Source organism: Equus caballus, chromosome 7 (genome assembly GCF_041296265.1).
Source record: "Equus caballus isolate H_3958 breed thoroughbred chromosome 7, TB-T2T, whole genome shotgun sequence".
Taxonomy (NCBI): domain Eukaryota; kingdom Metazoa; phylum Chordata; class Mammalia; order Perissodactyla; family Equidae; genus Equus; species Equus caballus.
The window spans coordinates 59,367,525-59,393,645 of NC_091690.1; the positions used below are offsets into that span (position 1 = coordinate 59,367,525).

Below are 26,121 nucleotides of genomic sequence, written 5' to 3' on the forward strand. Positions count from 1 at the left end.
CATCAAGCCATGCTGTGGTGGCATCCCACATGCAAAACAGAGGAAGATATGCACAGATGTTAGCTCAGGGTGAATCTTCCTCAAGCAAAAAGAGGAAGATTGGCAACAGAGGTTAGCTCAGGGCCAATCTTCCTCACACACTCACACACAAAAATTAAAGAGGTAGATTGTAATGAAGGGCATAAAAGTCAAATAAATTGGGAGTTCAGGGAAGTGAGGAAATTTCGTAGCAGGGAAATCAGCATTTTCTCATAAAAGTGATGGCATTTGAGATAGGCCTTAAAGAATTGCTAGGGTTCAGTGTGAGAAAGAGGAATGAAGTCACTCTAAATGAGTAGACTAGTAAGTGGGGAGATGAAGGGGCAGGACACTGTGTTAGTTGGTCCATGTTGGTTTAGCTGGGTTAGAATGAATCAAAGAGGAATATGGAATATAGAGTTGGAAAGAATTTGGAACAGATGTGGTTGAACATAGACTGCAGGAAAGAAAGAATGTGTGTGTTTTTCCTTAGGGGGACGCTAAAGGTTAATCAATAGGCGATTGCTGTGATCAGACATGGTCTTTGGCAAGAATAGTTGAAAGGACTTGAAAATTGATTGAACGCTGGCAGGAAGAGAAATACCTGATCTTACTCTGAAATTTGAGCCTCTATTCTGATAAGAATGTAGCTTCCATGTCCAGACATAGGGGAATCAGAAAGAGAAGGTAATTTGGGAAGTAAGATAACAGCAATTTTAGATATATTATATTTAGAGTGAATTTCAGGTGGAAATGTCTAGCAGGCATAGAAAATGTGAAACTGGAGCTTTGGAAGAAAGTGTTAAAAATAAAGACCTGACAATAATGATTAAAAAACATCATATTCTGTGATCATTTTCTCTGGTTTAACAAATTTGTTACATTGAAAATTTAGTATTTAATATAGTAACATCCATTTTAGAATCATTTTTATTTATTATTGCAAGCCTCTTGATTTAGGAATAAACATATTGTGGCTTGTAAATTTCTCTTCCATGTTGATTAAATCCTTGAGCAGTGACATCATTTCTACATTTAGTTCCCAAATGTAAGATGATTACTTAATATCTGTTTATATTTTTTGTGGGACTGTTATAAAACTGTTAGTCATTTGAGAACATTAAAAACCCAACATCATAGTGAACAAATAAGTTGAAGGCAAAAGTTATTTTTTCTCCAAGATATCAAAGGATACATTCCTCTAGATCTGTTGTTACAAATTCTGTCACTTTATTATCCTTAAACTAGGTGATGTGTATTCTTGTCCTTATATTAAGGTCAACATCAGCCAAACTCCATTCTCTTCATCTTGGAGACTAAAGAAAGTCTCAAGTAATGTTTTAATGTTTACATTTTAAATTTAACTGTTAAAATATTTAAAATTACTACAAAGGCTAATAATAAATTCAAAAAGATAAATGTGTATGAAACTTCTTATTTTGTCTGTCTTCAATTTTACTGCCCAGAAGTTAATATCCCTAATAGTGCATTATATGTTCTATTCAACTTATTTCTATGTATAGAGAAGAAATATTAATATCTGTTTGTATTTTAATAATGTGAACTTAAGTACACTTATCATCCTTCAACTTTTTTAACTGAAAAATTGTCGTAAGCATATTTCTTTGAATCTTCTAAGAGAAATAAGATAGCCATAGATATCAATATTTTATTATTCCTTCCTTTTGAGAAATTTTCTAAACACTATTAAAAGGATAGTGAGAAAACATTAAAGAATCACTACACTGTGCTTTAAGCAACATTAGTGAATCTGAACATTATTTGTGCAAAGTTACTAAAATGTGATTCTACTAAAATGTGATTTTTTTTTTTTTTTTTTTGGTGAGGAAGATTTGCCTGAGCTAACATCTCTGCCAATCTTTCTCTATTTTGTATGTGGGTTGCTGCCTCAGAATGTTTGGCAGTGGTGTATGTCCACCCCTGGGATCCGAACTGGTGAACCTGGGTATAGAAGTGGAGCACACTGAGCTTAACCACTACGCCACCGGGCTGGCCCCTGTTTTTTTTGACTCCAAAGTTCACGGGGGTTTAATATGGAGTGGAGAGGGAGGCCAGGAGTTCCCTGGCCACACATGTTGTTCTCAGGGTATGAAGATCCTGCCTGGCTTCCTCCACTACTTTTGGGACAGAGGTTGACCATGCAGGCAGTCGGCTCAATGGGAGCAAGGAGGAGTTGCGGGGGCTTCTGGCAGCCCCCCTCAGAAGATGATTATTTGTGCAAAGTTACTAAAATGAGATTCTAAGATCTTCGATCATTGTTTTAAACTACACGTGCTGAAGCCATGCTGTGTGTTATTCTGTGCAGGCCCCCTTCAAATTTGAGGCGATGCGATTGGACAGAGATGATGTTAGAATTTTCTTAATTCCTAGCTAGTTTGAGGAAGTATCAGTAACTTATAAAGACATCGTTCCCAAGAGTTTGAGAGAAGCAATATTGTGTTTTATCTGTTCAAAACCAGCTCAGCCTTAAAAGCTATACTGATCCATTTGGCCGGCCCTTAGAAGAGGAAGGTTTATAGGCTCCTACAAGACCTCAGGGGATGTTAAACTTCATATGTAATTATTTTTTACAATGTCTGTGCTGAAAAAACAGAACAGATACGAGTATTTGGCAAAAATGTATGTTTTCCTTTAGAATACATTATGAGATTAAATCAAGCCAGATGCACACTTAGTCAAAGAGGTTTTTCCCTCCGTATTCTGATATCTTCTTGGCTTAGATCTTCTTTTCAGAACTCAAGATTTAGTTCACAATGAGGGAAATATCAAGTGACAAGTGGACAATCAGACTGGTAGCTTAGGACTCTGTTGGGATGCATGTTTTCCGCAAGCTACAACTCCTACTGCATAGAGGCTCTGGGCAGCCTTAGGTAGGAAAATGTAAAAATGGTGGGTGGTTTTGACAGATCATATCACTTTATTTGGAGATTTCCTAATGATAAAACTGATTGATCTCAGAATTATTAAAAACCAGAATGTAAATCAAATTATTAAATACTAGAGTCATAAATGAAATATCATTTGAATAGTATAAATAATATTTAAGTAATATCAATTTATAATATTTTGATTTATTTTAATATTTTATACTACTGTTAGCAGTGATAACTCCAGTAGAAGCACCGATTGCAGAATAGTAGTTTGGAAATTTCATGTTTCCTTAGTTCTCAACCGTGAACGTGTATTATGTCATGGGCTTTTGTTTGTGATTTGTCGTGAACAAATGATTAATACTTACCTTTTTATTTAGTTTTCACTGATTTCCAAGCTGCCTTTCTTCTTTGACTGATGAGTTATTTACATATCTCTGTGGTATCTTCATCTTCCTGTATTTCCTCTGCTTATAGCATCCCTGTGTGATTGGGGTTGGTCAACACAGTGAGCTGGAGGATCTTAAAGACTTGCCATGTGTAACACATTCCCTGTCATGAGGACCTCAAGACCACTGTCTTTTGCTTTCATCTGTGCTTTAACTTCAGCCCAAATTTCTCTTTAATTCATATTATTGTATATTGATTCTACTAATCTTCAACAAATACTTTTTTTCCTCCTACTCCATTTGATTTCTTATGTAACCCTCACTCATTTTCCATATCTTTGCTTTCGTGGAGACAGCAACCTACCATAGTTAAGAACTATGTAGTCCGACAGACCTGGATCCACAGTCTGTCTTGTCTTTTTTACTAGTTGTATGTTCTTGGGCAAGTTAATATTTTTAAGTTTCAATTACTCAGTTTCCTTAATTACAAAAGATAACTCTTCAGGGTTATTGTGAGATTTTGGAAATGAAGCACTTAGCACTTCTTGGCACATGCTACTCAGTGAATACTTAGTAGTCACAGGTGGATGATCTCTTACTCTCTTACCCATCACCCTTAGGTTAGATGTATTTTCAGAATTTAGAATTTTGTGGATTTTAAAATGTGTGCATTTCCATGTATTACATAAGACCTCCAGCAGGATATGATGCAACATGCCTGAACAAATTGATATTTATGTATGAAAATACTTCTGTATGAATTTTTATACCGGAAAATTAGCCTTCCATCATTACCTCCCCATCAGTTCAAGTCAGATAGTGCCAAGTGAGTTATAAAAAAACTTACTTTTGAGAACATTTGAATTTTGGAATTGTAATAAGGAATTTTGATTCTGGAAAGTAAAAGGAGATTCTGCATTTTCTTATTGTGAACTAAAAATTATTCTCATTTTTATGATGTGGTGTTTTCTAGATTTCCTAGCTGTAGGGCCACAGATACTTTTCTTACATCCAGTACCACAACTCACTCCCCTCCCATTCCCTGGTACCCTTGCCAGTTCACTCCAAATTTCCTCTGAGAATTAAGGGAGGGAATGACATAGAACTCTTTAAGTAGGAGTTTCCTCATTGGACATGGAAAATTTACATCACATTTAGAATTATTTTTTCTTTTCCTTGGAATTTGTTAGGATGTGAGGTGTATAATAATATCTGGAGGGAAAAAGACACTGAAATCATTAGTCTCCATTTCTTCCTTTGTGCTTAAAAACCATGTCTTCTTAAATAGTTTAACTCAAAAGATATTTAACCAAGATTTGTTGTTGGTTATAATATACTGTGGTTTTAGACTATATTTTATTGTTTTATATAAGTACTTATGGGTTTTTAGAGAAATGTATCTTCTTACTGACTGGTTGACATTGCTTTTTTCTTCCACTAATGAGGATCTATATAGACTTTTAGTTTGTTTCTTCCTATTTTCTATTGATTTGGGGAACTTGCTATAAGAATGAAAATTATAATTGGATCATGGTCTGGTAATACATAATTATTATTCAGAATTGATTCTAGTCTTTATTTTTTTTAGTGTCCTACTGAAACCAAAGCAACATTTGGGGTCCACCTGAAAATAGTAGGAGACTGGACAGGTATGTAGAACATAAAGTTTTAAGACACATGCTTTGAAATTATGGATCATACAATAATTTGGGTGGATTTAAGTAGTGGAACTACCAACATGTATAGAAATGTTCTCAAGCTGTTGTTTTGTTTTCTTTCTTTGCTTGTACAGTTTTGACATCCATGTTTTCTTCTTATAAGGTACATTTTTGGAGTTGGAATACCTTGGATATCAGTAATTGCTAATGACGTATTGTTCACTGTGCTTGCAAATCATAGGTTTCTGTCTGCTTGTCAGATGTATTGGCAATAGTGGAACATTGAAATGTGGTTTTTAGAAAACATGATTTTAAAATTACGGGTTGGTTTTACTGTCAAAATAATCAACACATGGGACTGAGATCACACAAATATTCTAGTTCTTGCACAGCTTTTCATGTGGTAATATCTGTATATATAGCAACTCCACAACATCTTTGGAATAGTGGTCATTTTTAATAGTAGGTCTATTGGTTATATTTTACTCATTTATCCAATATATACTTTTTTATTATCTGAGAGATGCATTTTATTAAGCATTCTGAGTAAATAAAAGAAACATTCATTTTTATATTCCCTTGACCCAGTGGAACAACTGACAAGTGAGTGCTCAGTAAATGTTAGCTTGTGGCTGGTTGTTTGGATTGGTTACTCAGAGGAAAGAATGCAGGTTTAAACATGAATGCAAAAGTAAATAAAAATATTTTTAATTGAGTGCTAAACTAGGAGTTGGTTTGTGAAAACTACAGGGAATCAGCAAAAGATAATTCAGTGTAGTATAGGGCTATAAGAGAAGCTTCACAGAGAAGATAGCATTTGAGGTGAACCTTGAAAAATTAGGCAAATGAAGTAAGGAGTAGGTCATTTAAGTGAAATTCACAGCATTGTCAAAAATCAGGGAAGGTAATGATTAAACCGTATTTGAGAAGGGTGAGTCAATCAGCCTAGCAAATTCAAAGATTTTGTTCTGGGGAGTGGGATGGAAAAGTCATTAGGGTCAGCTTGGTGAAGATCTTGAATGCCTTAACAAGATACCAGAATCACTTAGAAATGTTAGGGAACCTTTGAAGGATTTGGAACATCATAATGAAAATAGTATTAATAACTTGCTAGTTAGAGGGATTAGAATTGAGGGAAGACTTATTTGTCCTGGAAAGTAGAAGAGAAGGAGTCAGTGGAGGGGTGGGGATGGAAACTGGAGACTAGAAGGAATGGATTTGCAAGCCGAGGATGAGAAGTTAACATTGGAAAGGGGGAACTAATGTCTGTAAAAAATCAAGAAAGGACAAGATATTGTGTAATAAGAAAGGAATATTTTAGGAAGAAGGACAATTGAATGAGCTTATATTATACAGTTTAAAAAAATAATGGTGTGTATAAAATTCTTTGTCTATGGAAAGGGAAGCCAGCTTGGAATTGGAGACGTGAAGAAAATGGAGAAAATATGCAACATAGGATTTAATGAGCAGACAATGAAATTGACAAAAAGATCTTTGAGCAGTAATGACCTGTTCGGAATCTTGAAAAATCAGGCTTAATAGATATTGTTCATTTGATAGCATTCAGAAGAGATCATGGTAGTCCATGTTTAGAAAAAGACTGGTATAATATGGGAGTAGTAATTCTCATGGTAAGCCCAGAACTAGTAGCTATAATCAAAATTGTTTTGCACTGTTTGACAAAGAATGAGTGAAGTTCTTCTCTGGTAAGAATTCCAATACAGTAAAAATTAACTTCAGTAATGAATGGTAATTGATAGCATTCTATATCTGAAGGGAAACAAGCACAATGAAGATATAATTTAATTCATCAGGGTAAGCAGAAACTTCATGATGGCTTACTACTAGCTATTGTTACTGAGTTTCTTCATAAAGTTATTTTCCATTGTCAGTAGCTCATTAAAATGAATGATTATCTCATCATTTATTTTAATCTTCTCTATTAGGAACACTTAATAGTTTTAATTTTATCCCTCGTTTTTATGTACTATGCCATTGAGAGAGAAACAAGATCATTCTGTTCAAAGAGTTTGGTTCCAGTAAGATGCGTTTCGATTAATAGACCTTCTTGGTTGTTGACTTTAAATATCTGTTCATTTGGGAAAGAATGTCAAGCATTCATGCAGAGAATCCCTAAATCTATCTGGCACTTTAGTTCAAAAAAAGGTTTAACTGTCTTAAAACAATGGAATTACAATTATGGAAGGAAAAATGGGAACATTTCTCCTGAAATTAAGGATTATTGGTTTTTATTCTGAAAGAATTGGTTAAAATTCAGTATTAAGAGCAGTAGGTATAACAGGAAATATCAAAGAGGTGCTTAAGAAGTTGAATATCAGAGGTTTACTTTTCTAAACTGACTTAGAGATATTTTGCAGTGACTTTTTTCCCCCTGAAATATGCATGTGTGGGCAAGTCTAAAGAACAGATTTAAGACCACCCCATGGATGATCTTTCCAAGACTATCAACTACACCCAGTTGTAGAATACCCAAGAAGCAAATGAAGCAGCTATATAGCACAGGACAAGGAGGCATCCACGTTTTGTGTTTGTTGTCTAGCTTTTTATTTTAATCAGGCCTCTGGTTGCATCTTGTAAGTATGATGAAAGACTCATTATATTTAGAAAACTCTCCAAACCTCTTCAACACAATTCCATTTTTTCCTTGAAATAATAATGATAGAGGGGGTAGAGAGAATTGAATTAATATCTTTTTGCTCTTCTAGAATCAGCCATGCTTTCCAATTTCAAATATATGATCACAGATTGCCTGTTGGCTTGATTATCATTCTGACTGTCTAAAATGTCTTGTTACTTTCTTCATTAAATATCATTACTGTTGAATTGTGTCTGAGATCATGTTACACTGTTGGTTATTTTAGTGGTCTAAATAGCAGCTTACTCTAGAGAGCTTTGAGTTTTACTACAAAAGCATTATGTACATCATATCCACAAGCAATTAATCTAAAAATTTTGTCATTGTTCCATTCAATAATTAATACATTGACAATCACTGGATAAACATGCAACAAAGGGCTCGTTGTATGCATCACATAACAACATTGCCTTGAATCTTAGCTATTGATTCCCGTGTTGTCTATTGCAAAATCTTGCTACAATCAAAAGATGTGGTTAACTTTGAGGATTAAAAGTGGGAAAATAGGGCCATATAATATCATGGATTTGCCTTGATCACATAGTACATTGATACAGTACAAGTATCAGAAGTATTTTATCAATACAAGTGTCACAAGCATTTTAGATAGAGCTTTGGTTAAAGACTGGACTAAAAGAGAGGTGATCACTCTCTCTCTAGCTCTGTTTGCTTCTGTATCACTGTATTAGCCAAGTGTGTTTCGTACTTCATCTAGCTGATTGTTTATGAAAAAGATTGAAACAGAATATGTGTAATGTATTTAAAATTTCTTTTCATTTTGGGAACTCCTTGTAAGTCAGATTATGACCACACTAAATCATAATAATGCTACTATTTTATAATGAAAGCATAATTTGGAACAATTATGACATCTACCTTACACTATATATATCTGTGAATGGCTTCTGGTTGTTGCAAAACAGCAAAAAAAGAAAAGTACTCCTATTGAATACTGAGCCTGTTTTGAAGGACTTGCCCAAAGAAGAGATCTAAAATAAGTTTGAGCAAACTGTCTTCTTTGAGCAGCACAAATCATATTTGGATATATGAAATACCATGGGTTTACATAATTCATGTTCACACAGTGTAAACTTGAGTCTGAGACTATAACAAACATGAACTATCAATTGCTACGTCTACAAATGAGTAACTAGAAATACTGGTTTAGTTGTTGTTGCTATGACCAGCAAAGTATAATGGTTAATTATTTGTGGAAGATAACATTTAAACTATCTATTATTTTGGCTAATAATCAAATATTTATTAAACACCCACTGTGTGTCAGACACTGCACTAGTCTGTGGAGATACAACATTGACCAAAACAGACAAGGTCCCTGCTGTCATAGAGACTGGAGTCTAGTCAGTAGAGACCTCCAATAAACAAAAAAGCAAATCAATATATAATGTGTTAGATAGTGATAAGTGTTACAAAGAAGAATGAAGAAAGGTAAGGGAGTCAGAATGATGAAGGGTGGCAGTGCTGGTTTAGATAGGGTGTTTAATTACGGACTTTCTGAGCAGATGTATAAGTAGGTGAGGGAGTGAGTGAGGTTGATTTCAGGAAGAAGTATGTTTAGGCTAAGGAAATAGTAAGTGCAAAGTCCCTGCAGTGGGAAAAACGTTGGATATTCCAGGAACAGCAAGGAGACCAGTGGGGCAGGAATACAGACAGTGAGGAGGAGAGTAGTAGGAAATGAGATCAGAGAGGTGAGCGGCGGATCAGGCACTATAGGCTAGAGGAGGACGTGGGTTTTAATCTGATTGAGATATAAAAGGCATGGTTTGGAAGTCTACATCTGAATGATTATCTGTTTTGTTCTAATATGTACCATCTAGTGGTTGGCAGACCGAAGTTTTTGAAAAGAAATACTGAGTTTAGAGAGAATGGGGAGAAGGTGAAAATCCTGAGCATTTTAGAAAACGGGTCAAACTTTTTTTTGGATGAGGGAGATGTATCATCATTTTGGAGATGCTTCAGTGGTGGTTCTGCCTCCTGCCATGTGGTTGATGGGTTCTGGTAGCCTCACCTACACCCTGTGTCCCACTAGCACCTATGGATGGTAGCAGCTTCCTGCTACTCTCTGGATTTCTTCACTATCTTTAATCTGGCTTCTGAGTTCTTCCTTTACCTGAGTCATTAGTTCCCTCTATTAAATTCCGTCCATTTAAATTGTTTAGTTATTCCTGGTTTTGGCTAGACCTGGCCTATTATAGGAGGTCAGCAAAGCCTCGCTGAACAGAGCACTGACTCCAGAGGGCTAATAGATGGGAGAGATAAGAGGAAGTGTCAAAACCCTGAAGCAGTCAAATGTTTGTGTTCAGGGACCACTATGAAGTGCAGTGTGGCTGGAAAGGAGTGAGTAAGTGGGAATGTTGTAGGGAATAAAGTCTGAGAAATACCCATGGACTAGATTTGGTAGGCACTTAACAAACTTCAATTTTATTGTACATGTTATCAAAAACCATTGGAGGATTTTGATTAGGGTCTGACTCACATTTTTAAGATGGTAACTCTGACTGCTATGTAGAGAATATGATGGAGGTGGGCAAGAGTGGAAATTAGAAGAGTTAGGAGAGAAGCACTTGCTGATGTCTAGACAAGAGAAAATGCTAGTTATGCATAGGGTGCTGGTGACTGGGTCGTGAGAAGTGGATGGATTTTAAAGGTATATCCAACAGGTTTTGCGGGTGCACTGGAGGTAAGGTGTAAGAAAAGGTAGGAATCAAAGATAACGCCAAGGGTTTTAGCTTCAATAAGTAAGTGGACAGTGCTGCTACTTAATGAGATAAAGAAAACAGTGGCATACTGGGGGGGCAAGAGTGGACATTCAAAGTTCTGTTCTGTACATTTTAAATTTGAGATGCCTCTTAGACGTCCAAGAAGTGATTGCATTGACCTTAGTGTTGGTGAGTCTGGGGTCAGGGAGAGGTCTGGGCTAGAGATCTCCATTTGGGGATCGTTAGTGTATTCATGGATTTAAAGCCTTGAAGCTGGAAAGGATCACCTAGGGCAGCAATTCTCAACTGTATAAGATCCAGCACCTTGTTTTATAGCATTTTATGTGCTCACTTTACATTCTTAAAATGCAATTTACACATATTATGTACACAAATAATTTATAAAAACCAATATAATGTCCTAGCATTAGTATATATGAGCTATTAAAATAATTTATAGTAAGTGCTTTACATTTAATATTTAATTTTCAATCATGACTACACTAGAAGTCATAATGAAGTAGGTGACTAGGCCCACATACAGAAAGATTATGAATAAGACAGTTCTAAATGCAGATTCCCAGGAGAATTGAAATACTGTGAGTACTGTTTAATTTATAATGTGATTTTCCAAAATGGTGAACATCTTTTGGTTAAGTTCTAGACACAATAGATTACAATAGTACTTCAATTTACAGAGTGGTTGCAATCCGGGAAATTTCAGTGCATATTGAAATCCTGCAAAAACTTGGCTTTTTTTTATAGTTATAAATGAGTTTTTTATTTACATGAGTATACAGCAAGTCATTTGAAAAGCACGCAGGAAGTAAGGCAAGTCTTTGTTGCATAGTAATCTCCACAACATTACAGGATGTCTAGTGTCTCTGTCCCCTACTTGCTAAAATCTGGTAACTTCTGATCATCATTGTGAGAACCAAATTGCCTCCAAAGTTCTCAAAACTGCCCCTAAGAGGTGGAGCTGTCATATTGAGACTAATTTAAGAAAAGTGTGTAAATAGAGAAGAACTATAACAGAGGACTGAGCCCTGAGACGTTTCAACACAGGGAGTCCAGCAAAGGAAACTAAGAAGGAGTGGCCATCAAGGTAAGAGGGGAACCAGGAAAATTTGAGTCCTGGACACCCCAAGACAGTGTTTCAAAAAAGAAGAATTGATTAATTGAAACAACTGCTACTGAGAAGTGAAGTAAAATGAGGACTGAATTAATGACTTTGGGAGTTGTTTTTAATGGAATGCTGGGAACAGAAGCCTAACTGAAGTAGATTTGAGAAATAATAATAGTAAGAGAAGAAGTGGAGGTGGTAAGTATAGACAAATCCAGTGGTGTGTTGGTGCCAGCTCCTATGAGCTTATTGGGTCATTGGATGCTTCTCTTCCAACTCTACATTCAGTGAAGTCAAGTTTGATAGCTTTAAATCATCCTCAGTATGAGTATATAGTCCACAGAAGTTGACAAACACCATAAAGTAGGGATTAAAAAATTTTTTGAAAGACCTGGCTATTAAATATTTGCCAAAACATCATGGCGCAAATTCGAAGGAGTTTGGATGTAAAATGAAATAAAGAAATAGAGCAGTAGCTGAAGGGGGAAGGATATAGGGACAAGGCAGATATATGAGCACGTACAACATGAATATATATAAACATAATTTTATATGTATGTGCTTATGCACATATATATTTAATGTGAGCTATTTTGTGTTTATTTACTTCTGGGTACAATATGAATAATGAGAATGAAATAGAGAGGGAAAAATTGATATTGCTGGAAAGATAGAGGGTATAATTATAGGAGAAGTATCCACGAGTGCCTCCTAATGGATTCCAGAAGGACCAGATTCCAGTGTACAAGTGGAGGAGTTGACCTCAGATAAGGCCACTGGCAGTTCATGCTTTACAACAGGAGGGAAGCCAGAGAAGATGATTACAGAGCATGGCCCACTCTGGTTGGTGGACTTGGAGTGAGAGGAATGGGATTTCTCTTCTAGTTCCTCCTGTTTTCTTGGTGAAATAAATAGTAAGGTTATTACTGAGATTGAAGATGGAGAACGGTATGTTGAATTTTGAGGAGAATGAAGAAGGTGTAGTGTATCATTTGAAATAGTAAATTGCTAAGTGAAGCATGGTGGCCCTTCTGCGGTGGGCCAAGAGGCCTACTGATATATAGTCCAAAATGTAAAGTGAGACAAGTCAGAATAATTGCGAGTTTTGTCCAGGCGTAGTTCACTTCTTCAGATTAGCTATTGAGCAGATGGGGAGGTGGATTTAACCAGCATTGGTCAACTCCTGATTAAATTCACTATAGCTGCCACCTCCAATCCATTCTCTGACGTGTAGCCGTAGAAACTTCAAAGGATTAATCAAATTAAATCACTTCCCTTGCTTCAAACACTTTAATAGCTTCCTATTGCTCCTAGGATAAAGACAAAATTCTTTACAGTGGCCTAGAAGGGCTTCCCTGCTCTGGCCCTGACCTACCTCTCATCTCAATTCAATGTGTTTCTTCTCTGCACAACAGCAACACTGGTCTTTCGGTTCCTTTTGTTTCGCTTGCTTCCTCCCACCATACACATATTCTGATTCATATGTCTACGGTACTCTCCACCACCCCCACCCACCCCTACCCACACAGGTAGCTAGTATCTTTAAACCACAACTCAGGAGTCACTTCTGAGAAGCGGTCTAGATGCCTCAGTTTTAGGTGTTGTTTTTTTATATGCTGCCATCACTATATTTTTTTCCTTAAGAGCACTTATCTCCATTGGTAACTATGTATTCAAAGAGTGAACATTGGTGTAATGAGTTTCTTTCAATAGACTATAAGCATTATCACGGTAGGGACCTGCATCTCTTTTTGCTCACCATTGTACTCAAGGGCCTATTGAAATGGTGTTTCTTAGTAAAGGAAAATATTCGTTAAGGGGAGGGAGGGAGGGTGGATATGAAGTGAGGAAGGAAGGAAAGATAAAAAAAAAAAAGCAAGCAAGTAGGCATATCCTCTGTTTCACGAAAACTCACAAGCTAGTGGGTCGGGGATCAGATACATAAACAAATGTAATACAGTGTCCATCAAAATGAAGGTGGGAGATGCTTCTGGGAGGGAGATTTTGGAGGCTTTCTAGGCCAAACTGAGTGTTAGGGATAAGTAGGACTTGTCCAGAGTGGGAGATTCCAGGGAGAGAAAAAGCTTGAATAATGGCTAAGAGGGGTGAACTATCACGGAAAATCAGGAAAATGTCATGCTGTTGGAAGGCCCGGCTGGGGTGGCATCCAGAACTCATGTCGTGGAGAAGCTGGTAGGAATTGCTAAGCAGCTCAGCCTTTTTCTCTAAAGATGTTGGTAAAAAACTGAAGGGCTTTAAACAGGAACTGAAATCAAATTTTTACTTTATTTGGGTCACCCTGCTGGTGTTATACAGATTGGAAAGGAGATAGAACAGGTTAGAAGCAAAGACGCCGAATTAAAGGTTTGTCATAGTGTCAAGGGAGCTGAGGAGATAAAAATTTCTGTGGAGGGAATGGTCTATGGTGTCCAGTGAAATAGGATCAAGCAATAACTATTGGAAGGGATTACTGCTAACCTTATAAAAATCATCTTATTGGGAAAATGCAGGGGAGCAGTTTGGGGATGGTACAGATTGTGGTGAATTACTGAGTAAGTTGGAGACAAGTAAGTAGAGAGAGTTAGTGTACAAAAAGAAGTACATAGCAAATGGGCCTATTTCTAAATTCTTCCTATTTCTAAATTCCCCCAGAACTCTGAGAGTAATTGAATTTATCCTGATCTGGCCTGTGATTAGCAGTGGGACACAAATAGCAAATACGTATGCAATTACTTGTGTATCCATCTAGGTACATCTGGGTTAGGATGAGGATTAACATATTATGTCTTAAAATATATATTATTTGGATAATGGAACACTAGAATTCTAGCCTCATGTGAGTCTCTGTGTCTCTTAAGGACAATTGATTAGTTAATTTGATAGAATTTAACATAAATCATTTGCTATCATAATATAATAAATTAGTCAATAAATATGAGCTGGGGTTAAATTCCATATTTCATAATCCCAGAAATCAAGGAAATTTTTCTGTCAGGGAAATGAGAAATCTATATTACAATTTAAATGCCCATCTGTTCTCAGGAGAGAGGATAAATTGTTTTCCCCTTGGTTTCTCAGTTCATGAACATGAATTCTATGCAGTCATTTTTTAGCAGATGACAGCTCACTTATAATGCCACTGAAAATATAGAGACTGCTTAGTAAATGATGGGAATTCACTACTCGTTAACTTTTATTCTAGTTCAGTCTTTTTACAACCCCAAAGATAGGGGAAAATACAAAAAACTTGTTTTCTATCCAATAAAAAAATGTTACTTTTCATTTCCGAAAATAAGCAATTATATAATTTCTGGACCTGGAAGTAAAGTAATTATAGCAAATGTTTTGTTTACATGGATTCTTTTTTTTTTTTAAAGATTTTATTTTTTCCTTTTTCTCCCCAAAGCCCCCCGGTACATATAGTTGTGTATTCTTCGTTGTGGGTTCCTCTAGCTGTGGCATGTGGGACGCCGCCTCAGCGTGGTCTGACGAGCAGTGCCATGTCCGTGCCCAGGATTCGAACCGACGAAACACTGGGCCTGGGCCGCCTGCAGCGGAGCGCGCGAACTTAACCACTCGGCCACGGGGCCAGCCCCTGTTTACATGGATTCTTATGCTTTTATTAAGAATTGTTCTGTTCCTAAGAGAAGTTTGGATTCACTGTTATCTTCTATTTTCTGGTTGTTTTTACTGTATAATATGAAGGACAAGAAGAATAGTGAGGAATTTTCTCAGTAACGTAGCTTCTTAAGCAATGTCAAAAATCTAACAGTAATATACTGGGTGGCCAAGATGATATATGTCATTTTGCCAAGTCAGTCTAGTGTTAATGGAGTAAATAATTTCAAAAAAGGCAAAAAGCCAAGAGTTTTGCGCCCTAATTGTTATCACGAGGAACATTTTAAAAGATTCATTTGTTTGATGCACTTGCTAAGCCTTTATAAAGGGAGCTAAATGAATATAGTTCCTGTTCTCTAAACAGATTGTAATTTTCAAAGCAAAGGTGTAACTTGATGGCTTATTACCATGCAGATAAGGTTCTTTAATGTCATCCAAATGAACACAGCTAAATTAATACCAAAGGAAGGTATTTATCTTCTGTGGATTCAAAGGCAATAGAGTAAGGGAACTTTGAGAATAGTGTCTAGTAAAAAAGCTACTGCTCTGGGGCTGGCCCCGTGGCCGAGTGGTTAAGTTCTCGAGCTCCGCTTTGGCGGCCCAGGGTTTTGCCCGATCAAATCCTGGGTGCGGACCTGGCACCGCTCACCATGCCATGCTGGGGCAGTGTCCCACATGCCACAACTAGAAGGACCCATAACTAAAAATGTACAGCTATGTACCGGGGGGCGGCCTTTGGGGAGAAAAAGGAAAAATTTAAAAAAAAGCTACTGCTCTTATGATTTTTGGACTTTAATAAAGGAGGAGGGTGGGGTTTCATAAACAGATATAAACGGAATGGGAAAATAAACTCTTCCATGAAATGAGATTTTTGAGAAAATTTGGAGGTGGCAATTAAATAATGGACGTGGAATACTAGGGACCCCAAGGAATGTACCTAGACTGAGTAATAGAAGAGAGAGTAGAGTAAGTGAAGAATTAAAATGGTCTGCTGCAGTGTGATGAAGAGCTTAAAAATAGATGATCTTATTTTTTGTTGACACTGAAGTGAGAAACTAGTAAAATGTCTTGGGCTGCAGCTGTCAGCATAACTAGGAAGGAAGGGTAAAGGGAGAAGGTCCCACATAGACAACTTGGCATATCCCAATGTTTTCAATAACAAGACGTGGCAGAAAGCTATGCCTCTAATTGGAGCAAATAAGAAAACGTGTTTTAAGAATTGGACTGTCCTTCAGGAATAGTCTAGTGATTTGTCCTTCTTTCTTCCCCCAGCTCCTTCTTCTCACGTGTGACATAGTTCTCTGACTTTCCACTTTCACAGCAACGATGAAAATCTTTTATTGATGCCGGAATGGTGCACTGTTCGGTGGTGGTTTGGAATATTGCGTCTTCCTTGGTTGAGATAGAGACTTTCAAAGATAGATACAGATTTTCAAAGTTGACAGCAAGCATAGTGGAAAAGACAACCAGGGCCAAGATCCAAACCCAATAGAAATGAGAATTTATCTCTTTCCCTTTTTTTTTTTCTTTAGGTCTAGAAATGAATTTACTTGAATAAATATTCCTATTCTTGCTTTTTCCACAGAGCAGGAACAGAACACAGCATTTTCCAAATCATCGTTTAAAAAGAGATTCTTAATTGTATTTATTGCATATTATATTTATTTATTTAGCTAGAGGAGTTGACATTTACAATGTAAGCCTCTAACAAAAAATTCCCTAGTCTATCAAAGGCATTCATTTGGTGTGTATTATTTTTTCTGTCTTGAAACGAAATCACAAAGGAAAAAAATTGATAGAACTTTGATGAGAATTGGGAATCAAGCGATATGAGGAAAATAAAAGTTTTTTTATAAAGAACAGAATACTTTAGAAGGACCTACTGTGTTTCTAGATATAAAGGCTGAATAATGTAAAACCATTAATTTTTCCAAAATAAATTATAGGCTTAATGTAATTTAAATGGAAATCATAACTCAAAATAAAAAATAATGCTTCTTTGAAAAAACAGAATAAAATAATTTAAAATTAGTAACAAGGAAATCTTAAATAATAAGATGGGGCTGGCACTATTAAAACATGTTATAAACTGAAATAAATTTTACAAACAAGCTAAGAATTTACAAGGGTAAATAATGTGCCTGGGAAACTATTAAGTGGATGAATTGAGATTTGAACTCAGGCTTATCTTATGCTGGAGCATGTGCTAACTTACGACACTGCCTCCTATAAAGTTCAAATAGTTTAAACACTGTGGTACTAGAGCAAAAATGAGACGAAAGATATTAACAAAGGAAAATAACTTCGAAACAGACCCTTTAATGCATGAAAATACATATCATATAATAAAAGAAGCCCTATAAATCAATATGAAGTGTTAGTTCATAAATAGGCAAAGCAATTGGCACTTAACTATTAAAAAAAATACCAATTAGGGGCCAGCTCTGTGGTCTAGTGATTAAGTTCAGTGCACTGCACTTTGGTGGCCCAGGTTTCATTCCTGGGTGTGGACCTACACCATTCGTGGGCAGCCATTCTGTGGCGGTGACCTACATACAAAATAGAGGAAGATTGGCATAGATATTAGCTCAGGGTGAATCTTCCTCAAGCAAAAAGAAGAAGATTGGCAACAGATGTTAGCTCAGGGTAAATCTTCCTCAGGAAAAAAAATCACAAAAACAAATTAAATCTTTACTTATGTGACCGAAAATTATTTTCAAATATGTTAAATACTTTAACATAAACAAAGTTAATTTGTAAAGGAATCAGAAGAAAATGGAAATTAATAGTCACCAATCTCTGGATGTGAAAGACTGTTCTATCTTGGAAGAATTCCCAGAGAAAAGTAAGTAGATTTAACTACATAAACATTTTAAAATCATGTAAAAAAATACAAAGAACTGAACAGAAAAACATTTACAGTAATTATGCACTAATTCCTTCAATATATAAAGAACTCCTTTGATTCAATAAGAAATAAGCTGGAAAAAGAAATGGATAAACTATGTGAACAGAATAAATCATAATAGTATTCAAATAAATGTTAATTAGAATAACTATGATAGTATATTTCACCCATCAATTAGCAAAGATTTTCTTTATTAGTAATATCCATTGCTGATGGGGATGCAAAATCTGACATTTTATTCTCAAGGATATGTGATTAAGGTTCTTTAAGAGGATGCAACTTTTTCTGCCATAGGGAATCAGGAAATTCATATGGACATAGTAAGGTGCATTTGAACTGGAACACACAGGGTGAAGTAGAAAATTTCTAGGCAGAAAAGGGCCCTGTAGGAAAAAAATAAACTAATTGCAGTAAAAGGCATGATGTCATTAGGAAACAATATGATGTTAACGCAGCTGAGCTTAGAGCTCATGTGAGAAATATTAGGAAATAAGTCTGCAGAGATATGTAGGAGCCAGTTTTTTAAAGAATATTGAACACCAAGCCAAGTAAATTGGACTTTATTCTACATTCCACAGGAGATTACAAATCTCTACTCCGGTACCTACGTTAATTATGCAGAAAATAAAAGTAAAAACAAAGATTATACTGATAGGCACAATCTGGAAGTCCTCTTCATGGAATGGGAATCAGAGCTGGCTCTTAAATCTTGGACAGTTTGGTTAAAGGAAGGACAAGCAGTCTTGGCATTGGGAATGCATATGCAAAAGAAGACCAGAGGGGTGAGGAAAACCCAATTTTGTCCAATGAAACAACTTAACAAAGGAAGTGAATTCATGTAATATCTGCTTCTTGCTCTTCCCTCATCCGCCATTTCATAGGCTTGGTCTTTGACCAGGAGATCTATTTAAGACCAGAGAAGACTCAGGGCATGGTTGGTTTTGATAGCTTCAAAGGACCGTCTTTTACATGCCATTAATTTTGTTTGCCCAGGGTTTTAGGTTAGAACTTCATAAAAGAAAACCTCCAGTTTCTTTGGATCTTGGATAAAATTGTCCATTCCTTCTTGAATATGCACCCAGGGGGTGTTCAGAGTTTGTGCAGAAGCAGGAACTGAATTAGTATCAAGCTGCGCCTTGATCACTCGGAGGTGTTTCTTTTGTTGAATGCCAACATTGTTAAAGTGAAATTTGCTGTGACAAATGAAAATAGAACATTTCCTTAAAAGGTGGATTGTGGAAAGCTTAGTGGCAGTAATGTGTTTATCCAAAAGTGCCTCTGTTATTTGCTTCCACTTTCCTTAAACCTCTCTTCTTTTTTGTCCTCATTGTCAATTTTTGTTGTAGTTCAGCCTCAATGGTAATAGAAGGGAATTTATATTTTATAAGAAAGCCTGTTATAGACATTGATTCATTGATGTATTTAGAGGCCAAGAAGTCTATTTACAGTTCTTTCAAAAGCTGCTTTTGATTTTTTTTAATAGTATGTTTAAGAACCAAAATAATGAGTATTAAAGGAATGGACTTTTATCACTGTGCCTTCTCTGAAAATAAAAGGATCCATTAAATAATTTTCCTTTGTATACTCCTGCATTGCCTCCCTCTGGACCTTACAATGTGAAAAGGAGCCGGTGTCTAGGCGTACAGATTGTATATGATCCTGCTGCGTTTTCCTCTTATATAATCCTTAAGCAACAAGAAAGTAAGGGAGGGAGGAGGAGAGAAAAGTGAGTACAGTGTTTTCTCTCCAGAGGAGGAGGTAATATGATGCAGTGGAAAGAACACTGGACTGTGAGTTTTCTTGGGTTTGTTTTTGTTTTTTTAATCGCTTTGCCTCTTGCCAGCCATGTGACCTTGGGCTGGCCAGCCAGCCTGTCTGGTTCTTAGCCTCCTCGCCTACCACATAGTGCACTGAGGGAGTTGTTTTCTCAGTTCTCAGCTTGTTGCTGATGTAAAGCTGTAACATTTTTTTTCAGATTAATAAATTCTAGAATATGGATAGTTTAATTTCACGTAAAGTATGAATGACAATAGATTACTTTTGGTATACTTGAGAAAATCTCACAGGAATATTGTGGGAAATATATGCCAAGTACAGAATTTTTCCTTTTCTTTTCTATTTCCTATTAAAGTTCTTATTGATTTATTAGCTCTTGTATTTACATTGCGCACTATGTTCTCATCTTCTGAATTGCAAGTCTGGGCTTGTTTTTTGTTTTTTGGTTTTTTCTTAAGGACAAGTATGAGATTCTGCTTTTCATATTCCTTTGATGTTGGCCTTAATATTTGTGGAGAAGCTTAATATTTGTGAAGAATCAGGCAGCTGATTGTTTCTTCTAGAATTGCAGTCTATTTCCATTTGAATTATGTCAACAGAAGATTTGTCTATATCTTGAATAGGAAAATATTCTTGCCCTGCGACTAAATTTCCTGATTTATCTAAAATAGTATTAATTTGAATGCCTTTGATGTTACTTTGAAACCAATATTTTAAGTAGCAACTATTGTTATTCAATAACTGAGTTACCATGGTAATAAAGAACATTCACTTGATTTAAGCTTTTCAGAAAAGGAAAATTTATACTGTCTATCTTTCTAGTTGGCTTGACTGTTTTACTATCAGTCTGCCCTTTAATTCTCATTTTTTGAAGTAATTTGTTTTTCTAAGATGTGTGCATATTTCTTTTCCTAAGGAAAATAAAACATCAAATTCTGACAAACCATTAATTTCTTTGAAACCCTAGGAGAACAGCTCTTCTTTCCCTCTTTAAGCAATTTTGTAATTACATTCTGAATCCTTTTTCAAGTAGCTGGAATGGCATTGCAATTCTTTTGTTGCTCTGGAGTTTCCCTGTGATAAACAGGGTTGCCCTTGAGAATAAGAGTTTGTTTCATTCAGTGTGTAACAAATAATAGGTACTTAATAAAAGCTTGTTAAATGAATGAATGAATGAATAAAATGTGATTTAATTGATAAAACTTCCTTCTGCTCAAAATGTTAGTCTTAATCCCAATTTTAAATTCTCTGCCATTAAGGATTATTGATATATAGAAGATAGTAAAATATTAGCAAAATTATTTATTTCATCCAGCACCATGGATCAGAAGGACTTCTTTTTTGATTTGTTTCACTTTTTTTATAAAACCTCCCTGCTTCTTTTGCTTTTTATTACCAATGTATCCAAGCAAAGTTGGTTGTTCTCTTCTTCTGGACTCTGGGAGTATGCATTCAGCACTTTATTTGTAGTGTACGTATCTTTTGGTAAGACATATGTGTTCCTTAGTGGACCTTTTGCTTATTGACAACCTAACTTAGTGCCTGATTTTTAGTATATGATCCATAAGTGTTTGCTGAAAAAATAATTTTAGATGTGCGTATTTTATTTACACATTTAAATAGCACTTCCTAAATGTTATGAGAAAAATTAATATGCACCTTCTCTTTTAAGCAGCATGTGTGTGTGTGCATGCACGTGCTCACGTTGTGTTTCTGCATAAGGATTGTGTCTTCCTTAGGAGGCAGAGGAGTGGACAGTATTAGAAAAGCTATAATGTAGGGAGTGTGAATGACAAGGAAACTTGAAGACATGTTCTCATGTGTGCGTGATGGTATACATATCTATCTTTTTAAAAATTATTACTTTTAGATAAGTACTGTTATAAATACAAACAGGCTGGCCCTGTGGCACTCTGCTTCAGTGGCCTAGGCTTCACAGGTTTGGATCCCAGGCACAGACCTAGCATACCCCACTTGTCAAGCCACACTGTGTTGACATCCAACATAAAATAGAGGAAGATTGGCACAGCAATAATCTTCCTGACACACACACACACAATGCAAACAAGGTATAGATAAAGTAAAAGTTAATGCCTTTTTTTTCATCTCAAATCCTTAGACTTATTCATTCTTGACTCTTTGGTGTATATGCTTATAGACTTCCTAGATATATTGTGGATGAAGTTATTCAACACCTTAAAGAGATAGGAATGCTAGAGAAAATTTATTGTGTATGATGGTTTATTGATCTCTTAACTAAATTCCCATGAAGGATTCTTTCACTACTGCTTTGAGAAATAACATTGGTGATAGGCATTCTAGAACCCTTGAAAGGTTCTGTGATGGCTGTTTGCAGGCCCAGAATGACAAGTGAGAGAGACCATCCTTGTACGTAGGGGAGATGATGAGGTCCCTCAGAGGCAGGGGCTAAGAGGCAGCTCTTGACTTGATAAAGTCGAGATGGGTGTGGTCACCATAGTGGGGAGCATGGCTGGACAGTGATCAGAATGGATTGACCTGTAGAGATTGTTGATGTTGACTAACTGACCATGGTGTCCTTAGGACTCAAATAGGTGGACGACCTAGTAAAATCTCACTTGATTTGTACAAATGGGAAGAAAACTCTAGGATTGGCAGAGGCATGACCTGAATCATCTCAAAAGAGAGTCACAGCCCTTCATCCAGTTCCTGACTTGAATCAGTTCATAGATTCTGAACCCCTTTAATAGAGGGATGGCCAAGTCCCTTTGAGAAAACACCCTTCCACATGTAAAAAGTTAAACTGTAAAATGATCCTCTTACCCTGCAGCTGTTTGGCAGGGTGGCTGCAGCCACGTGGCAGAGTGACTGTGTGTGGGTGAAAGAGAAATATTCAACTTTTGGGGAGCTAAACAATGACTCTGAAGTGACTCTGTTTCCTGAGGAACCAAAGCATTCCCACAGCAGATCAGTAACAGTAAGGACTTATAGAAATGTAATAGAGTTTTGGCTTTAGTCTGTGTTATCATAAGCCCAGTCGGTCCTTGAGTTCACTCTAGTTCCAGAATGTGTGACTGGAATATGTATAGTTAGCCACTGTCAGAATCCCCTTATCTGTATAATCTCCCTTTCTCTCTCTTTTATGTTATATTTTTTTCTTAAGTTACTCTTGATGTTTTGTACATCTCGGTAGAAAGGAACATTTTCCATGTTTTATGGTTAGTCTGAAAATTATTTCTTCATCCATGCCATTGTTTCTTCCTTAACTCCAATAGTTAGACCCCATTCTTTTGTATTTGTATAAAAATTGTTAAAGTGTATGTGTTCAAAGACCTCACCCTCAGCCCCTACCTCACTATCCAGAACATTGTCTTTACCAGCTTACTTTCATCCCTGTAATTCCCTTTCTAAAGAGAAGAATGTCTTTTGGAACTGTTACTGGATTTTTGTGATACAGTCAAGGAAATAGGTCAAACATCACTACGTAGAGAAGTGAGAAAGAGGAATTTTCACTGGAAGGGATTGAGTTTCCTTAAAAGAAGAAGAAGAAAGCAAAGGGAATTGTATGTAGAGAGGAAAGATAGGAGAGAAAAAGAGAAATGAAACAGATTCCTATCTTTCCTAACTTGATGATACAGCTGGAGACTCTTGGGGATAAAACCTGCCTCGTGGTAGAGAATGTTGAGATAGACAATTAGTGGAAGGAGCGTATGAGAGAGTTGAAGATGTTTGTAGTCACTTAGAATGTACTCTCCCCTCATTCCTACCCACCTTCCCCTGTATTAATGATTTGCCTTTCAGCAATACCAGAACATTAAAATTGCTTTATTATTTAATCTTTTGATGAATAGGCAGTCTTTAACCTGACACTAGGCACACAGACCAGGCTGTCTGTATCCCAGTCATTGTCAAGTCTCTTTTTATTTCATTCATTGATAACCCACTGCTATTTATGTGTTAAATTCTCATCATTGGACATAGTTTTCATGAGTTAGTGAATAACTTTTGAAGTAGATGCAGATTCATCATCAACACAGTTGAGTGTTTTTGTGTGTTCAGTGAAATCATTGTGGCCTCCAGGGTGGATGGCAAATATTGACATTTTGTTCAAGTTATATGTTCATCACCAACTTTCTTGAAGAGGAAAAGTAAATTTAGTGTTTACTTTTTTATTAATTATTATCTTTTTTAGCTTATTACTATTGAAGTGATTTATCATACTTCATAATACTAAGGGATAAAACCACTCTAATAAGGGTGTTCAGGCTACTCTATACACTTTAGGGTAGAGTGAGTGTTTAATATCTATTTCCTATACATTTTTTATATCAACCTAAATTTCACCTTTCTACATTTCCCACTGACACTATCACCTGAAGGCCTGATGGCTGTGTGCATCTCCTGGACTGCAGCATGGGGCATGGGGCAACTGGCTAGTAGACCACATAGCCTGCAGGGTCACTTGTTTATTTCTCCCACCATCAGCCCAGACTGGACAGTGTTACTTGTCTCAAGGTTCGTGTATCTGAGAACACTTCATTTTAGCAATGAGCATCTGTATTTGCAACAAGGTGTCAGTTATGTTACCTCTGGAGAGCGCTAGATCAGGAACGATTTATTGTGACTTCACTAAACACGCATGCATCTCACCCAATAGTAGCCAAACATGGCAGTAACTCTAAGTACAAAGTGGAAGTTTATGTAGCTCATCTGTTGCAGGTTGGTTTTGCCAGAAACTGACTCTGAGAAGTAATTTGTGAATCTAAAATGCTTATTAGGGATCAACACCTGTGAAGGGAAGAGGAAGGAAGTGAGATTGGGTGGCGGAAGTTGAACCATCAAGCAGGCTCTATGAAGCCTCAGTCAAACTGGTGGGAAGCTCTGGAGCAAGGATTACCCATTAGAGTTGCCTGTGTACAGCTGGAATATCCCTGCCTTGTTCAGTCACAGGATCTGAGCTGTTCTGGGAAAAGCCATTTCCCCTGCACCTGAGGCGGATCCCATGTAACTGACAGCTGGAGGCTACTTGCTGACTGCACTCTTCTCAGCTGGACAACAAGAACTTCACTGAAACAGAATTTGGCGAGGGAGGTGCCTCTCTATATCAACCACAGCACTCCCAGCATATTTTATTAGTAAAATTTAATTACTGAAAAAAAATTCTCAGATGATTACTGCGTTGACCAGGATGCTAACAAGTATAAACCAGAACTGTCCCAGGCAAACCAAGATATACGGCCACCCTCCCTATGAGTGGCTTTGGCAAGATTCCGTTCCTGTCCTTAAGCATATGTTCTTTAAGGGATTCAAAATGGAAAGGTGGCTTAAAGATCACTGAACTCATCTGACTCATTTGTCAGTTGAGAAAAGGAATTAAGAACAGAAGCAGAAGTAGGCGGAGGACTTAGACTTTCTGACAACCAATTTGATGTCTTTTCTATTATCAGCTTTTGCTTCTAAGTACTACAAGTTGTATACGGAAAGATGGGTCTTCGGTATACCCTTTATCATGTATACTCACAACACTGTATTATGAGATAATCTCCAGTTTTTCTTGTAAAATAATATAAACATTATGATGTAATTACTTACTGATTTTGTTTTAAAACTAAGTTATGGGGGTAGTGTCTATTTCCTTACAACATTTATTCTGTAATTCCCAATATTACATTACATTATACTAGTTATTTTTAAAACTCAGGTTAAATCTTTAATGAGTCTGTGTAACGTCCCTTAAGGATTTTGTTTCAGTCCTTTTGAAAAAGAAATTAAAACTGGCAAATCGAGTATAACATGAACATTAAGAGAACGAGGACAAAATCTGTTATCTATTAATAAAAATGCCAAGAACTTCTTTCCAGAGTTTTTTTAGAGCAATATTGTCTCCCTGTAGAGATGTTTGATTTTCTTTCCCTGCCCATGATAATCTAATACTCAAAGTAGTTAAAATATTGATTTCCATAGTAGGCAAAGGGAAGGAAGGGGGATTATATGGAAGAAAACAATGGCTTGGAGTTGGTAAAACTTTGGCAGAGGCCCTCCAGCAAACAGGTATTTCTCAGGTTCTTGTTGAAGACACTGATTTGGTGGCTATGATCACGTCTCTAGATGGAAAGGACTTCTAGGCTATACAAGAATGGCATAATCAGCATCATCTTTTCATTTCTTTTCTATCTTTAAGTTTTTTCTCCCTTCCTTTTTTTTTTTTTTTTTTTTTACAGTGGCAAGGAGAATATTTTATTTTCTTCTCATCCCAGGAATATATTTGCATACTGTTTTTTTTTTGTTGTTATTCAAATCCGACATTTGCCTCATTATGCATATGGGGGAGGATTACAGATTGGCTATTTTCCACAAAAGGCAAAATAAAGAACTTGAGTCACAG

The 26,121-nt window shown here is 36.4% G+C and overlaps 1 protein-coding gene across 2 annotated transcripts in view; it reads left to right on the forward strand.

Moving 5' to 3' along the window:
* Positions 1–26,121, forward strand: part of NOX4 (NADPH oxidase 4) — a 146,413-nt gene that overhangs the window by 75,626 nt on the left and 44,666 nt on the right. For both annotated transcript variants that reach the window (XM_001489131.6, XM_023645592.2), the window contains exon 12: positions 4,887–4,947. In XM_001489131.6, coding sequence (XP_001489181.2) covers positions 4,887–4,947 — 61 coding nt within the window. The remainder of the gene's footprint in view (positions 1–4,886; positions 4,948–26,121) is intronic.